The sequence below is a fragment of the Bombina bombina genome, chromosome 6 (genome assembly GCF_027579735.1).
Source record: "Bombina bombina isolate aBomBom1 chromosome 6, aBomBom1.pri, whole genome shotgun sequence".
Taxonomy (NCBI): Eukaryota; Metazoa; Chordata; class Amphibia; order Anura; family Bombinatoridae; genus Bombina; species Bombina bombina.
In genome coordinates this window covers 839,906,215-839,923,560 of record NC_069504.1, presented here as the reverse complement: position 1 = coordinate 839,923,560, position 17,346 = coordinate 839,906,215, and the positions used below count along the sequence as shown (strand labels likewise).

The window sequence follows — 17,346 nt, the reverse complement described above, 5'->3', positions numbered from 1 at the left end:
GATTGTTTCATCATCCCAGGTTTTTCTTGGTTTGTTTTTATAACTCAGGAGGTTCTCTCTCTTGATCTTAAGGATTTCTTTGATTTTATCATCCAACGACTTATTGTCATACCCTCTTTCCAAGAAACATTGTTTCAGTATGTCAGCCTGTGCAGTCCATTGTTCTATAGTAGAACAATTTTTCTTGACCCTCAAGAATTGGCCCTTGGGTATATTTGACTTCCAGGTGGGATGATGGCAGCTTTTGTTATGGATATAGTTGTTACAGTCAACCTCCTTGAAGAAGGTTGACGTCTCGAGCTTCCCATCTTTCACTTCAATTCTCAGATCCAGAAAGTCCAGTTTCTCTTGGCTGTATTGGTATGTAAACTTAAGATTCTTTTCGTTGTGGTTCATTACATTGATAGTATGTAGCAGATCTTCCAATGTTCCACTCCAAATCAAAAAGATGTCATCTATATATCTTGAATATAGGAACAGGTCCGCGCCAGCTGGACATGAGTCCCAGAAGATGTTTTCCCATAGGCCCATGTAGAGATTGGCGCCAACCTGGTCCCCATTACTGTGCCTCACAATTGCCTGTAAAACTGATTGTTACAGAAATAGTTGTGATTCAAGATATATTTAATACAGTCCAAAATGAATATCCTCTGTTCTTCTGGTATTTCCTCATCCTTTACTAGGAATGAGTTTACTGCTTCAATCCCTAGGTCATGTGGGATACTTGTATAAAGTGACGTAACGTCACATGTGGCCATTATATAGTTGTTCTTCCAGGTCATTGAATTTAGCAGTGACAGAATTTGTGTGGAGTCTCTGAGATGTGATGGTAATGATATTACATATTTCTGTAACATCTTATCAACGTATTCAGATAAGTTGCTTGTCAAAGATCCTATCCCAGGAAACACAACACAGGAAATATCCCAGAGATGCAATGGGTGAAACAGGAAAGGGAGGTGCCTCTAAAAATGGTGCCAAAACAGCACCAATCATTTCAACACTGACCCTACTTAAAGCTCCCAGATTTTCTGATACAGTATAGTCTTGAGAAAGGCCTAGTCTAGGACGAAACGCGTTGGCATACTGGTGAGCTTGGTTTTAATTACCTATATCATATACAGTGTTGCACTATTTGTTTCTCTATTGTTCCCTTTTAGGTATTTTATCGATGTATTTGTTTGTTATGGATCTTACCAAGGATTTTTAACATCTGAATTAAGGATTTGTTTTCACTAGATCTTTAGTGCTTTTTAATATCACTGATTTTCTATTTTTGTCTTTTGATTTTTGACCTTTGTTTATCATTTGAATTCAAGTTTTCCACGTGGATTTTTTCACAAGTTATTTTTATTTTTTTATACACCTCACGGATTTACAATTTTTTTAATTTAGAAGCTGAACCACAATAATTTGACCCACTCAACGTTTACATTCTACTATTATTGACTTCACGTTATATTTCTACACGTCACTTTGGAGGAAACACTACTGGATTCACTTACATATAACCGGTTGAACATTTGAATATTTTTTATGTACGCCAATTTTTGTGAACACTATTTTTTGTGAATGCTATTTTGCTTTGTTGACAGCTAGTGTGCACTCAATCACTCACTTAGGTTGTTTATATTATTGGATGTACATGTCCTTCTAACTCCTCATCACTGGTTCACTAAGTCAGCGTCACATGCTTTACTCCATTGGATATTTTTAGATACTTTTAGATTTGTTTATTATATATATTTTTTTGTTAAGTCAGACATGGATCCGTGCGTCTGATTGCCATTTGTAAATTTTTATATGCATTAAAATGTACTTTTTACTAGCCTTTTAGCGCTTACTCTCTCCCCATTTTAACTTTTATATTGTTAGCCTACTAGGAGGCTATATAGTTAGTAAGCTTAAGTCCCTGGGTGTAGCGCTCGGTCCACTTCTCCTGTTCTTATGGTTTAAAGAAACTTGGAACCTTTTCCCCAAAATACAGCAAGACATTTAATAATAACATAAAAAAAAACAAAAAAAAAACAAGCACTAAGTATCTTTTTGAGCTAAGACAAGATGCGCATTAAAAGAATATACATACAATACACAACACTAAACTAACGAAAAGTTTTTAATACAAAAAAACAAAACAAAATATTTTGCAATTGAAAGTCACATTTTTCTAATACACAATTTAAACAGAGGGGCTTCTGGTAGGGGTTGGTCATCTCAGCTGCATTCTCTTAGGCTTCTATACACGTTCCAAAGCTTCTAACATTATGATACTGTTTCCTCGTATAACCTAAATAGATGAGAAGAATATGATCAACAAAATAAAAAAAATGTATCTGCAGTGTATAAATCAGGAACATTATATTTCATCAAAGAACTTAGCCATGGTGAAAGGGACATGAAACACAAAATTCTCCATTCATGCTGCAGATGGGGTGCAGTTTAAAAGGTGACAAATTTCAAGGAAATAGATAAACAGATTGGTTGAGCTATATTTTGGAATTTGTCCGGGTTTAGAATAGCAGTTTTAAATAAAAATATCCACGAGAAAAAAAAATTTTTTTTTTTTGTAAACCATGTATATGTGCAGTGTTTATTTTAACAGGCTGTATCTAGATCTACTGAAAAATCTAATGATGCTCTACAGAACAATCACTATTAACCTCTTAAGGACCGGACATTTTTCATGCAATTGGCAAGAGTCCATGAGCTAGTGATGTATGGGATATACAATCCTACCAGGAGGGGCAAAGTTTCCCAAAACTCAAAATGCCTATAAAATACACCCCTCACCACACCCACAATTCAGTTTTAAACAAATTTTGCCTCCTATGGAGGTGGTGAAGTAAGGTTTGTACTAAAATTTCTACTTTGACATGCGCTTCTCAGCAATCTGAAGCCAGATTCCACTCAGAGTACAGCGAATGTCAAAGGGATGTGAAGGGAGTATCACCTATTGAATGCAATAGTTTTCCTCACGGGAGATCTATTTCATAGGTTCTCTGTTATCGGTCGTAGAAATTCATCTCATACCTCCCTTTTCAGATCGACGATATACTCATATACCATTACCACTGATAACTGTTTCAGTACTGGTTTGGCTATCTGCTATATGTGGATGGGTGTGTTTTCGGTAAGTAATTTTTTATTATTATTTAAGACACCCCAGCTATGGTTTGGCCTTTTATGCATTTATATAAAGTTCTAAATATATGTATTGTACTTATATTTGCCATGAGTCAGGTTCATGTATTTCCTTGTGCAGACTGTCAGTTTCATATTTAGGGAAAACATTAAGAAATATTTTTCTTACCTGGGGTTTAGTCTTTTTCAAATTGACTACATTTTTTTCTTGCAAATTGCGGGCAGTACTAGGCCCGTGGGGTGTGCCAAATGCTAGACTTTATTGCATCATTTTTTGGCGCGAAAAGTATGTCAGTTGACGCAAGTTAGTCATTTCCGGCGCCGTAGTTGACGCCGAAGCCTTACACACTGTTGCGTCATTAGTGACGCAAGTGTCTCGTTTCCTGATATTGTTGGCGCCAAAAATTTTTCAGTTACATTGTGCGTCATACTTGCCGCCAAATTTTTTTATTAATTTAATACCCCATTGCCGTTTGCCTCTTTCTATGTCAGAGGGCTATGCTATTTGCATTTTTTCCCATTCCTGAAACTGTCATATAAAGCAAAATAATCAATTTCCGTATATGTCTTTTCTTTTACATTTTGCAAGATGTCGCAATCTGATCCTGCCTCAGAAGTATCTGTTGGAACTTTGCTGCCTGATATCGGTTCTACCAAAGCTAAGTGCATTTGTTGTAAGATTGTGGAAATTATATCTCTGAATATCATTTGTAATAGTTGTCATGATAAACTTTTACATGCAGAGAATGTGTCCATCAGTAATAGTACATTGCCAGTTGCAGTTCCTTCAACTTCTAATGTACATGAAATACCTATGAATTTTAAAGAATTTGTTACTGATTCTATTCACAAGGCTTTGTCTGCATTTCCGCCTTCTAATAAACGTAAAAGGTCTTTTAAAATGTCTCATGTTGTCGGTCATTTGAAACTTCACCAACCTTATAATTGATCCTCCTCTGATGAGGATCTGATACAGAAGATCCTTCCTCAGATAGACACTGACATATCTACTTATTTAAAATTGAGTATATTCATTCTTTATTAAAAGAAGCGTTAATTACTTTGGATATTGAGGAAACCAGTCCTCTTGACGTTAAGTCTAGTAAACATTTAAATGCTGTTTTTAAACCTCCTGTGGTTACTCCAGAGGTTTTTCCTATTCCTGATGCTATTTCTGATATGATTTCTAAGTAATGGAATAAGCCAGGTACTTATTTTATTCCTTCAAGGTAAAAAAAAAAAAAAAAAAAATAAGGTATCCTTTACCAGCAATTTCTATAGAGTTTTGGGAAAAAGTCCCCAAAGTTGATGGGGCTATTTCTACTTTTGCTAAACGTACCACTATTCCTATGGAAGATAGTACTTCCTTTAGATAGGAAGCTTGAATCTTATCTAAGGAAAGCCTTTATATTCAGGTCATCTTCTCAGACCTGCAATTTCTTTGGCTGATGTTGCGGCTGCATCAACTTTTTAGTTGGAAAATGTAGTGCAACAAGAATTGGATTCTGACATATCTAGCATTATTCGCTTACTGCGATAGGATAATCATTTTATTTGTGATGCCATTTTTGAAATCAAAATTGATGTTAGATCCATGTCTTTAGCTATTTTAGCTAGAAGAGCTTTGTGGCTTAAATCTTGGAATGCTGACATGACATCTAAGTCTAGATTACTCTTTCTTTCCAAGGTAATTTATTTGTTTCTCAGTTGGATTCTATTTCAATTGTTACTGGGGGAAAGGGAGTTTTTCTGCCTCAGGATAAAAAAAAACCTAAGGGTAAATCTAAGGCTTCTAACCATTTTTGTTCCTTTCGTCAAAATAAGGAACAAAAACCTAATCCTTCCCCCAAGGAATCTGTTTCCAATTGGAAGCCTTCCTCAAATTGGAATAAATCCAAGCCATTTAAGAAACCAAAGTCAGCCCCTAAGTTCGCATGAAGGTGCGGCCCTCATTCTAGCTCAGCTGGTAGGGGACAGATTGGTTTTTCAAGGATATTTGGATGAATTCTGTCCAAAATCAATGGATTCAGAGCCTTGTCTTGTCAAGGGTATCAAATAGGATTCAGAGTAAGACCTCCTGTGAGAAGATTTTTTTCTCACGCATCCCAGCAAAAGCTCAGGCTTTCCTGAAGTGTGTTTCAGACCAGGAGTTTTCAGGGGTAATCATGCCATTTCCTTTTCAGGAACAAGGTCTGGGGTTTTATTCAAATCCATTCATTGTCCCAAAGAAGGAAAAATCATTCAGACCAGTTCTGGATCTGAAAATTTTGAATAGTTATGTAAGAGTACCAACTTTCAAGATGGTGACTATAAGGACTATTCTGCATTTTGTTCAGTGAGGACATATGTCCACAATTGACTTGCAGGATGCATACCTTCATATTCCGATTCATCCAGATCAGTCCCTGAGATTCTCTTTTCTAGACAAGCATTACCAATTTGTTGCTCTTCCGTTTGGCCTAGCAACAGCTCCAATAATCTTTTCAAAGGTTCTAGGTGCCCTACTCTCTAATCAGAGAACAGGGTATTGCGGTGTTTCCTTATTTGGACGATATCTTTGTACTAGCTCAGTCTTTACATTCTGCAGAATCTCACATGAATCAACTAGTGTTGGTTCTTCAAAAAACATGGTTGGAGGATCAATTTACCAAAAAGTTTGATTCCTCAAACAAGGGTCACCTTTTTAGGTTTACAGATAAAGACAGAGTCATGGACACTGAATCTAACAGACAAGAGACGTTTGAAATTGGTTGCAGCCTGTCGGCACCTTCAGTCATTCCCTTCAGTGGCTATGTGCATGGAAGTTTTAGGCCTCATGACTGCAGCATCGGACGTGATTCCTTTTGCTCCTTTTCACATGAGACCTCTCCAGCTTTGTATGCTGAATCAATGGTGCAGGGATTATATAAAGATATCACAATTAATATCCTTAAATCCCAATGTTCGACACTCTGACGTGGTGGTTAAATCACCAGCGTTTAGTTCAAGGGGCTTCTTTTGTTTGGCCAACCTGGTCTGTGACAACTACAGATGCAAGTCTTTCAGGTTAGGTAACTGTTTGGGGATCAATGACAGCACAAGGGGTTTGGAAATCTCAAGAGGCGAGATTACCAATCAATATTTTAGAATTTTCAGAGCTCTTCAGTTTTGGCCTCTGTTGGAGAGAACCGTTCATTTGCTTTCAGACAGACAATATCACAACTGTGGCACATGTCAATCATCAGGGTGGGACTCACAGTCCCCAAGCCATGAAAGAAATCTCTGATACTTGCTTGGGCGGAATCCAGCTCCTGTCTAACCTCTGCGGTGCATATCCCAGGTGTAGACAATTGGGAGGCAGATTACCTCAGCCATCAGACTTTACATCCGGGGGAGTGGTCTCTCCACCCAGATGTGTTTTCTCAGATTGTTCAGATGTGGGGTGTTCCAGAGATAGTGAAAAAACAAGTGTTATAAAGCGCTACGGTCTAAAAATTAATCCAGGCCTCTCCCTAACCACCTCTCCAAATGGCTATATAGAAAACGGAGTATCAAAATATAAAATGAGAGGGCGCTAAAAGCAAGAATAAATACCACACTTAATCTCTAAAAAATTATGAGTTTAATAAACATAATTAAACATATATATAGCAAGTAAAAATTACTAACATCAAAAAATTGAAGGGACGTCTCCCTATAAAAAAATTAATCTTAAAAATACCACCAATATATTCCAAAAAAATGTTAAAATTCCATTTATCATCCGTTTATATAAGGACAAAAAAGTATAGTCAAATCGATGTAGGCCACTGGTAATTGCAATAAAATTGATCCGCAAATGCTCAGGGACCAGCAGTTGGTAATGATCCAAAAAATGATTAACAATGTTGCATAACACTTTCAGTCACTTTGTGGCAGTTCTTAAATAGATGAGTGCCTAAAGTTTAAAGACAGCGTTCCACCTTTTATATGCAATTATCAAAAGTACTTGTGTATATGTTAAGAAGGGCGCTCCAGGGCGTCTTACCGTTTTCTTTTGTCGGCTAAAAGCAGGCCGCTCAGCTTATGTAGTAAAGGTTCACCCGTGGTGATTGAGTGATATTCAAGCTTCCAGGTAAACTCCCACTAAGGTTTAACCGTCTCACAGCAAGCCGTTCTTACCACACTGGTGGCGGTTTCCTTTCGGTGGTTGAGCACGGTAGTGGTCCGTGTCACTGGCTGGATCTGTCCTGACTGAGGTTAACACCTTACTTTGTGACTTTTAGTAACAACGGCTCCAGGACAAAATAGAAATTCAGGCAGCATGAAGTAACGGAGAATGTCAGTGAGTCCCGCACTTAGCGTGTATCACGCGCGGGGTAAAAAGAACTAGGTACCTAGTGTCAGATATTTGCTCTTAGCAGGATAAGCAACTCTCCTACGCGTTTCACCCAGGTGTGGGCTTTCTCAAGATAAAAGTTGCTCCCAGAACAAAGTTTAAAAACCTGCTGCTTCTCTTCTATTGGTCCGAGTTCTAATTGCTTTAAAAGGTGGACTTCATTTTAAGGTGGATTGTCCGTTTCTTCAACATACTAGGAATTTGGCACTTGTTTAACCATCTTGGAATATTTAAAAATATTATAAATATTTTGCTTAAAGAAATTGGTATAACTTTAAAACATTTTATTTGGTGGTATTATAAAATTGATTGGTGGTATTTATAAATATGTTAAACTAAATAATATTCACAAAATTGCAATAGTATATTTCAACACAAAATTGATTATTTAAAAAATAAATAAATAAATGAATTAGAGGATCAAGACCTTGTTTCTCGTATTGGCATTGTATGATATAACTACATAATTGTTATCACATGGATTTGTGTGTAATCCATATATCCTAGATTATTTCTAAATATTAGGAATACGCATATTTGGAACAAGGAATTTCTTATATTTGGGAAAAAATAGAAATGATAAATATATGATGGTCTAGCTTCCTCCAATCATAATATATGTGAGGATTTTAATGAGTTTATCATAACTGTCTCTGGGAAGAATTATATTCCTAAAAAAGGGGACAGATCCATTTCTGAATTTAACCCAGCAGGGTGAAGGGAGTTATACTTATAAATAAATTCAGCTTCTTTTTTGAGGAGTTTATTTACAAAATTTCCTCCTCTCCAATCCCCTTTTACTATGTGGATACCCCAGAATTTAAAGTGTTCTAAGTTGTTGTTATGAATGTCTCTAAAATGTTTATAAAGGTGAGTGTCTAAATTACCTTTCTCAATATTGCATAGGTGTTCCCTAATCCTATCACGTAACATTCTTGTTGTTTCTCCAAAATACACTAAATTACATGAACATTTTATAACATATATCACTCCCTTCTGTGAGCATCTTATTATATTTTTAATATCTAGTTTTTCCATTTTTTCGGTTATGTTTATGGAGCTGCTCTTCGTACTATATTTGCATGCTCTACATAAATGACATGGAAAGAAACCCTTCAAATTATGTCCCTTCACCCTGCTGGGTTAAATTCAGAAATGGATCTGTCCCCTTTTTTAGGAATATAATTCTTCCCAGAGACAGTTATGATAAACTCATTAAAATCCTCACATATATTATGATTGGAGGAAGCTAGACCATCATATTTATCATTTCTATTTTTTCCCAAATATAAGAAATTCCTTGTTCCAAATATGCGTATTCCTAATATTTAGAAATAATCTAGGATATATGGATTACACACAAATCCATGTGATAACAATTATGTAGTTATATCATACAATGCCAATACGAGAAACAAGGTCTTGATCCTCTAATTCATTTATTTATTTATTTTTTAAATAATCAATTTTGTGTTGAAATATACTATTGCAATTTTGTGAATATTATTTAGTTTTTTAACATATTTATAAATACCAATCAATTTTATAATACCACCAAATAAAATGTTTTAAAGTTATACCAATTTCTTTAAGCAAAATATTTATAATATTTTTAAATATTCCAAGATGGTTAAACAAGTGCCAAATTCCTAGTATGTTGAAGAAACGGACAATCCACCTTAAAACGAAGTCCACCTTTTAAAGCAATTAGAACTCGGACCAATAGAAGAGAAGCAGCAGGTTTTTAAACTTTGTTCTGGGAGCAACTTTTATCTTGAGAAAGCCCACACCTGGGTGAAACGCGTAGGAGAGTTGCTTATCCTGCTAAGAGCAAATATCTGACACTAGGTACCTAGTTCTTTTTACCCCGCGCGTGATACACGCTAAGTGCGGGACTCACTGACATTCTCCGTTACTTCATGCTGCCTGAATTTCTATTTTGTCCTGGAGCCGTTGTTACTAAAAGTCACAAAGTAAGGTGTTAACCTCAGTCAGGACAGATCCAGCCAGTGACACGGACCACTACCGTGCTCAACCACCGAAAGGAAACCACCACCAGTGTGGTCAGAACGGCTTGCTGTGAGAATGTTAAACCTTAGTGGGAGTTTACCTGGAAGCTTGAATATCACTCAATCACCACGGGTGAACCTTTACTACATTAGCTGAGCGGCCTGCTTTTAGCCGACAAAAGAAAACGGTAAGACGCCCTGGAGCGCCCTTCTTAACATATACACAAGTACTTTTGATAATTGCATATAAAAGGTGGAACGCTGTCTTTAAACTTTAGGCACTCATCTATTTAAGAACTGCCACAAAGTGACTGAAAGTGTTATGCAACATTGTTAATCATTTTTTGGATCATTACCAACTGCTGGTCCCTGAGCATTTGCGGATCAATTTTATTGCAATTACCAGTGGCCTACATCGATTTGACTATACTTTTTTGTCCTTATATAAACGGATGATAAATGGAATTTTAACATTTTTTTGGAATATATTGGTGGTATTTTTAAGATTAATTTTTTATAGGGAGACGTCCCTTCAATTTTTTGATGTTAGTAATTTTTACTTGCTATATATATGTTTAATTATGTTTATTAAACTCATAATTTTTTAGAGATTAAGTGTGGTATTTATTCTTGCTTTTAGCGCCCTCTCATTTTATATTTTGATACTCTGTGTTCCAGAGATAGATCTGATGGCCTCTCATCTAAACAAGAAACCTCCCAGATACCTGTCCAGGTATGTTCAGGCGGAAGCAGTGGCTGCGCTGACACTTCCATGGTGTTATCAACCTGCTTACATCTTTCCGCCTCTAGTTCTCCTTACAAGAGTGATCTCCAAAATCATGGAACAATAGTTTGTTGCTGGTGGCTCCAGCATGGCCACACAGGTTTTGGTATGCGGATCATGTTCGGATGTCCAGTTGCCAACCTTGGCCATTTTTCCATCAGGATCTCAAATCATTAAATTTGAAGGTATGAAATTGAACGCTTAGTGCCAAGTCAGAGGTTTCTCTGACTCAGTGATTAATACTGTAAATCTGTCTCTAGAAAGATTTATAGAGTTTGGAAGACTTGCATTTCATGGTGTTCTCATAAATTCTCTTGGCATTCTTTTAGAATTTTACAGTTTCTTCAGGATGGTTTGGATAAAGGTTTGTCTGCAAGTTCCTTGAAAGGACAAATCTCTGCTCTTTCTGTTCTTTTTCACAGAAAGATTGCTAATCTTCCTGATATTCATTGTTTTGTACAAGCTTTGGTTCGTATAAAACCTGTCATTAAGTCAATTTCTCCTCCTTGGAGTTTGAATTTGGTTCTGGGGGCTCTTCAAGCTCCTCCATTTGAGCCTATGCATTCTTTGGACATTAAACTACTTTCTTGGAAAGTGTTGTTCCTTTTGGCCATCTCTTCTGCTAGAGTTTTTGAGCTATCTGCTCTTTCTTGCGAGTCTCCTTTTCTGATTTTTCATCAGGATAAGGCGGTTTTGCGGACTTCATTTCAATTTTTACCTAAGGTTGTGAATTCTAACATAAGTAGAGAAATTGTTGTCCCTTCCTTATGTCCCAATTCTTTGGAAAGATCCTTACATTCTCTGTATGTGGTAAGAGCTTTGAAATATTATGTTGAAGCTACTAAAGATTTCAGGAAGACTTCCAGTCTATTTGTTTTATTCACTGGGCCTAGGAAAGGTTAGAAGGCTTCTGCTATTTCCTTGGCTTCTTGGTTAAAGCTTTTGATTCATCAAGCTTATTTGGAGTCGGGTAAGACCCCGCCTCAGAGAATTACAGCTCATTCTACTAGATCAATCTCCACTTTGTGGGCTTTTAAAAATGAAGCTTCCATTGATCAGATTTGCAAAGCGGCAACATGGTCCCTCTTTGCATACATTTATTAAATTCTACCGTTTTGATGTATTTGCCTCTTCAGAAGCAGTTTTTGGTAGAAAAGTTCTTCAGGCAGCTGTTTCAGTTTGATTCTTCTGCTGATGTTTTAAGTTTTTCTTGTCATTAAAAGAATAAACTTATGATTTGGGTTGTGGGTTATTTTTTCAGCGGAAAATGGCTGTTTTTTTTATTTTATTCCTCCCTTTCTAGTGACTTTCATGGAGGTCAACATCTTGGGTATTGATATCCCATACGTCACTAGCTCATGGACTCTTGCCAATTACATGAAAGAAAACAATTTATGTAAGAACTTACCTGATAAATTCATTTCTTTCATATTGGCAAGAGTCTATGAGGCATGGTGGTTATGATTTTTTTTGTATAAAGCACAATTATTCCAATTCCTTGTTGATGCTTTCGCTCCTTTCTTATCACCCCACTACTTGGCTATTTGTTAAACTGAATTGTGGGTGTGGTGAGGGGTGTATTTATAGGCATTTTGAGGTTTGGGAAACTTTGCCCCTCCTGGTAGGATTGTATATCCCATACGTCACTAGCTCATGGACTCTTGCCAATATGAAAGAAATTAATTTATCAGATAAATTCTTACATAAAATTACGTTTATTCAATTCTATCCTTAAGGACCAGAGCTATTTTTACATTTCTGCTGTGCTTGTGTTTCTGTAATTTTCCTCTTACTCATTTACTGTACCCACACATTATATACCGTTTTTCTCGCCATTAAATGGACTTTCTAAAGATACCATTATTCTCCTTACTATTAAAAAAAAAAAAAAAAAAAAGAAACTTGAAACCCTCCCCACCTTTTCTAACTGACCCCCAAAATCTGTTACACATCTACAACCACCAAAAAACACCCATGCTAAATAGTTACTAAATTTTGTCCCGAGTTTAGAAATACCCAATGTTTACATGTTCTTTGCAAGTTATAGGGCAATAAATACAAGTAGCCCTTTGCTATTTCCAAACCATTTTTCTCTCTCAAAATTAGCAATAGTTACATTGTAACACTGATATCTGTCAGGAATCCCTGAATATCCCTTGACATGTATATAATTTTTTTTCTTTTAGTATAGACAACCCAAAAAGTATTGATCTAGGCCCATTTTGGTATATTTCATGCCACCATTTTACCGCCAAATGCGATCAAATTAAAAAAATATTTTTTTTTAACTATCACAAACTTTAGGTTTCTCACTGAAATTATTTACAAACAGCTTGTGCTATTATGGCAAAAACAGTGGTAAATGCTTCTCTGGGAACCCCTTTGTTCAGAAATAGCAGACATTATGGCTTTAGCATTACATTTTGGTAATTAGAAGGTCTCAAGGGGTCTCTCTCCCAGATCCCTTTCCAAAGAACTATTTAATTATTCCCCCTCTACCTCCTTCCCAGAGACTAACATTTTATTTAATAGCTTGCGCATTCGTGCACACCCACCCCCACAGGATCCGGAAGTACCTGCAGTGATGGGCCGCTCACCTGCTATGGCTCCCGCCCACCAATGATCGGCACCACCGCTGTCCGGTGCAGAGTGGCCCTCACTCTATCGGTAACTCAGCAAATCTATTTCTGCAGTGCCCCACTCATAAGATATTCAGAAATAGTGCGATCTCGATAAAAATAGCGAAATCACGGCAGAGAGAAGCCCAGGACTACAGCAATGTACAGGGCATAACTACCAGTGTCGCACAGGGAACGACACTGGTCGTTAAGGGGTTAAAAAGTCTATGGGTCTTTTTGTAATCAGTCCCACAGCTTGATGAGCAAGTCAAAGTTTTAATTATAGAAAAAAAGGGGACATCACACATCCCTGAAAATCTGTTTTAAAATTCATTGCCTTTAAAAAAAAAAAAAAAAAAAAAAAAAAAAAAAACATGATTTAAGTAGGACATGTAATTTTAAAAACTTCCCAATTTACTTTTATCACCAATTTTGTTTTGTTCTCTTGGTATTCTTAGTTGAAAGCTAAACCTTGAATGTTCATATGCTAATTTCTTAGACCTTGAACACTGCCTTTAATCTGAATGCATTTTGATCACTAGAGGGCATTAGTTCATATGTTTCATATAGATAACATTGAGCTCATGAACATGAAGTGACCTAGGAGTGAGCACTGATTGGCTAAAATTGAAGTCTGACAAAAGAACTGAAATAAGGGGGTAGTCAGCAGAAACTTAGATACAAGGTAATTAGAGGTAAAATGTGTATTATTGTAACCGTGTTGGTTATGCAAAACTGGCGAATGGGTAATAAAGGGATTATCTTTCTTTTTAAACAAAAATTCTGGTGGATTTCCGATTAGGCGAAAAACATAATATCATGGGGCAGTACTCCAATCAAATACCTCTGACAAGCACTGTACTCTGAGGGGAACTGGGCTTCAATATGCTCTGAAGCACCTTTCACTGAAGAAATCAAGCACATCATCTTACTTCAACCACCTCCAATGGAAGAAAAGTAAAAACTAAGGTATGAGTGAGGTGCTAGGGTTTTTATAGGCTTTTGAGATTTGGGAAAATTTGCCACCTCCTGGTAGGAATGTATATCCCATGCATAACAGCTTGTGGACTCTCGCCATTTATATGAAAGAAATATATCTAATGCCAGAACCCAGAGCAGGCCCTGTTTTACAAGAAGAAAAGTAACAAATATACCCACCACCATGCCAATGTTGTTTTGGTGTCCACTTGGTGCCACCTCTGTGCTTTCATCTACCACCAAGTTCATGAAGGGGTCAAATCCACGTAAGATGCCTTGGACATGCCTTCCACCATTTAATTTCACTAGAAAACAGTTAAAGAAATTAAAAAAAAAAAAAACCACTACACACACAAAAAAAATTATATATATACATACACACATACATACACACATATACATATATACATATACACACATACATACATATATATATACATACATATACATACATATATATACATATATATACATACATATATATATATACATATATACATATATATATATACACATACATACACTATACATTGGGTACTACTGGCAGATAGCTACCAGTACCTAAGATGGCTGCAACTAATAGGAGGGGGAGGGTTAGAGAGGTTTGGAAGGGATAAAAAAAAAACACAAAAAAAAAAAAAACGCTTAGGTGCTGGCAGACAGTCTGCAGCTAAGATGGTGGTGAGGAGTGTGGGTTGGAGAAAGCTATTTGGGAGGAATCAGGTGGGAGGGTAATCCCTACATTACAATAATATTACGCTTACCAGCTTATTTCAAAATTCAAACCTTTTCTGGTCCCAAGCCATTTGGGAAAAAAAAGATTTTTTTTTTTTACCTGTACAATGTTTTTTCTTTTAAGGCTAATTTGTATTTATACTTTAAACAAGTGTGACAAAGGAAAATAATGAATACTTACAGGACAACTTCTTGTCCATGAACCTGGGGAGAGAAGAAAAAAAAAAATATATATATAAAAAGTTATGTTTTTAGGTAGGAAACAGCAATTTATTTTTAAATTTGTAAGAAATGTTAGCAACTTACATTACAACAATAACAGAACACTGACTATACTCAGTACTAGACAAATGTGGATGAGGAAAAGCTAAAAGCATAGACATACATAGTTTGGGGAAAAAACACCCTTACACTGTAGTTTAAAGCCCCCCCTACCCCAAGTGTGGTATTTAGTGAGAATAAATGATTTGAGTTGAGCAGATTGTTTTGGGTAAATGCACGATAATTATATGGCAGTGTACTTTATTATTGTTCAAGTTTAAAATAGTTACTATAGATTCATATGAGCTGATACAGAAAGGAAGGAAGGAGCAATGTAAAAAGACAGTCATATCTTTGTGGAGATCACTGATCTGCACAAAAACCCACATCTGTTTGTACTTGTTTTATTTAAAATGGGTTTGTTGTGTGTATTTTAATGCTCTCAGCCTGTATTGGTCAATGAGAAACATATACATTAAAGGGATACTAAACCCTTAAATTTTCTTTCATTATTCAGATAGAGAATACAAATTTAAACAACATTACAATTTACTTATATTTATTTTGCTTCATTTTTTAGATATTCTTAGTTAAAGAAAAAGCAATGCACATGGGTGAGCCAATCACACAAGGCTTCTATGTGCATGAACCAATCAGCAGCTACTGAGCCTATCTAGATATGCTTTTCAGCAAAGAATATCAAGAAAATAAAACAAATTAGATAATAGAAGTAAACTAGAAAGTTGTTTAAAATTGCATTCTCTTTCTAAATCATGAAGGAAAAAAATGTGTGTTTCATGTCCCTTTAAGATTCTGTAGTGTTAAATGTTTTAATGAAAAATTAAGGTGTTATAGTAATCTATAAGAAAATCACGATGAAATATTCTTTGACGTAGCAATAATGCACTCCTGGGACCTAACTGAACACTAGAGGCATGTGTGTAGTCCCCAATCAGCCACAAACTTCCAGTAGTGTATTTCTGTGTCAGACTACCAATATATGCTTTTCAACAAATACCACAAGAATGAAGCAAATTAGATAATAGAAGTAAATTAGAAAGATATTTAAAACTGCATGTAATATCTTTATAATGAAAAAGTAGTTTTGACTTTACGGTATCATTAAAGGGACATTGCACACTAGATTTTCTTTACATAAATGTTTTCTAGATACATTTATATAGCAAATCTGGGTGTGTTTTTGTAAAAAATGTATAGTTTTGCTTATTTTTTTTTAATTAACATTGTGCTGATTTTCAAAATCCTAAACAAGCCCCGAAGTTTTAGATGTATACTGATGTATAAATACTTATTTGGATAATCTGTATTTTCATATGCAGGAGAGAGGAGAGGTTCTGCTCTCAGCCCCTTTCAGTTGGTGTCCCAGGCTAATCTCATCAACAGTTCTAAATTGGGAGCTTCTAAGTAAGTTTTAAAAGGTTTTATACTGGATTTTTATATATCTGTGCATATTATTCTTTATAGATTACATGCAATTAAATGAAAATTGATGTATACTGTTCCTTTAAACAAGTTTCCAAATTACTTAGGTTATCAAATCTGCTTTATTCCCATGGTATTCTCTGTTGAAGTGCATACCTAGGTTGGGCACATGCAGGAAGCACTGCATGGCAGCAAACAGTGCTCCCATCTAGTGCTCTTCCTAATGTAGAATTTTGTTACAAGTATTCTTGCAAAACTGCTGCTTTATATTGCTCCAGCTACATACATGCCCCTGAACTTATTCACTTGTATTTCTAAGGAAGACAAAGCAAACTTAACAATGAAGGTTGGAAACTTTAAAAAAAAAAAAAATCTTATTTATGCTGCCTGAATCATAGGAAAAAAAATAGGCTTCGTGGATTAGTAGTTGTATTTTTTTAACCCCAAATCCAATTACCCCCGAGGTGATCAGCAACGTTAATTTGTGTCGTCATTGTCAAATCTAAACAAGTAATTAAGGGTTTTTTGCAAAGTTTCTTATTAAAGTGCCTCCTGGTACAAATTATCACGGTCTGTATATACCAACAGCCCCCACAAAGGACGGAGGTAAAACAAGATAGAAAGGCGCTCAAAAATATACATCAGACAACGAAATTTTCAGGCCTTAACGCCCTCCAACTCTCAGTTGTTCTCTAAAGGGATTAAAAAGTAGGCAACGTATTTACCCAGATAGATATTCCCCTTCATCTATTTCCCTCCCTGTACAACTTACTTCTTTAGCTCAGGCGGGTGCGCTTTACTCATCTTCTCTCCTCGTGTGCTGTGTAGCCGCCTTGCACAAAACGCTGCCTACACCGAAACCCAGACGTCTAAAAACGTAACTACGCAACTGCCGCAAAATGCGTGTTATCTATGCACCAATCATCGCTGTAGACATCACGGGTACGTATTTGCATTTACGCTAGAATCTGCCATCTTTGATTGGGCAATTTTTAAAAATTGATAAATATAAAACTTTAT

The 17,346-nt window shown here is 36.0% G+C and overlaps 1 protein-coding gene across 1 annotated transcript; it reads right to left on the bottom strand.

The window, feature by feature from the left end:
* Positions 1-2,098: 2,098 nt before the first annotated feature.
* On the bottom strand, positions 2,099-17,216 carry SNRPG (small nuclear ribonucleoprotein polypeptide G). The gene is made up of 4 exons (XM_053716102.1): positions 17,099-17,216; positions 14,804-14,826; positions 14,068-14,192; positions 2,099-2,287 (listed from the first exon to the last, which is right to left on the bottom strand). Exons 1-4 carry the CDS (start codon positions 17,128-17,130, stop codon positions 2,237-2,239), a joined length of 231 nt encoding a protein of 76 aa, XP_053572077.1. The 5' UTR covers positions 17,131-17,216; the 3' UTR covers positions 2,099-2,236.
* Positions 17,217-17,346: the final 130 nt, after the last annotated feature.

Bases quoted from the DNA above. Each gene is read 5' to 3' on its own strand.
- SNRPG (XM_053716102.1), bottom strand. From the start codon at position 17,130: ATGAGTAAAGCGCACCCGCCTGAGCTAAAGAA. The intron at 14,193-14,803 runs GTAAGTATTCAT...ACTGTTTTCTAG, and splicing joins CATGGACAAGAAGTTGTCCT to TGAAATTAAATGGTGGAAGG. The intron at 2,288-14,067 runs GTGGGTATATTT...TCATCTATTTAG, and splicing joins AAAACAACATTGGCATGGTG to GTTATACGAGGAAACAGTAT.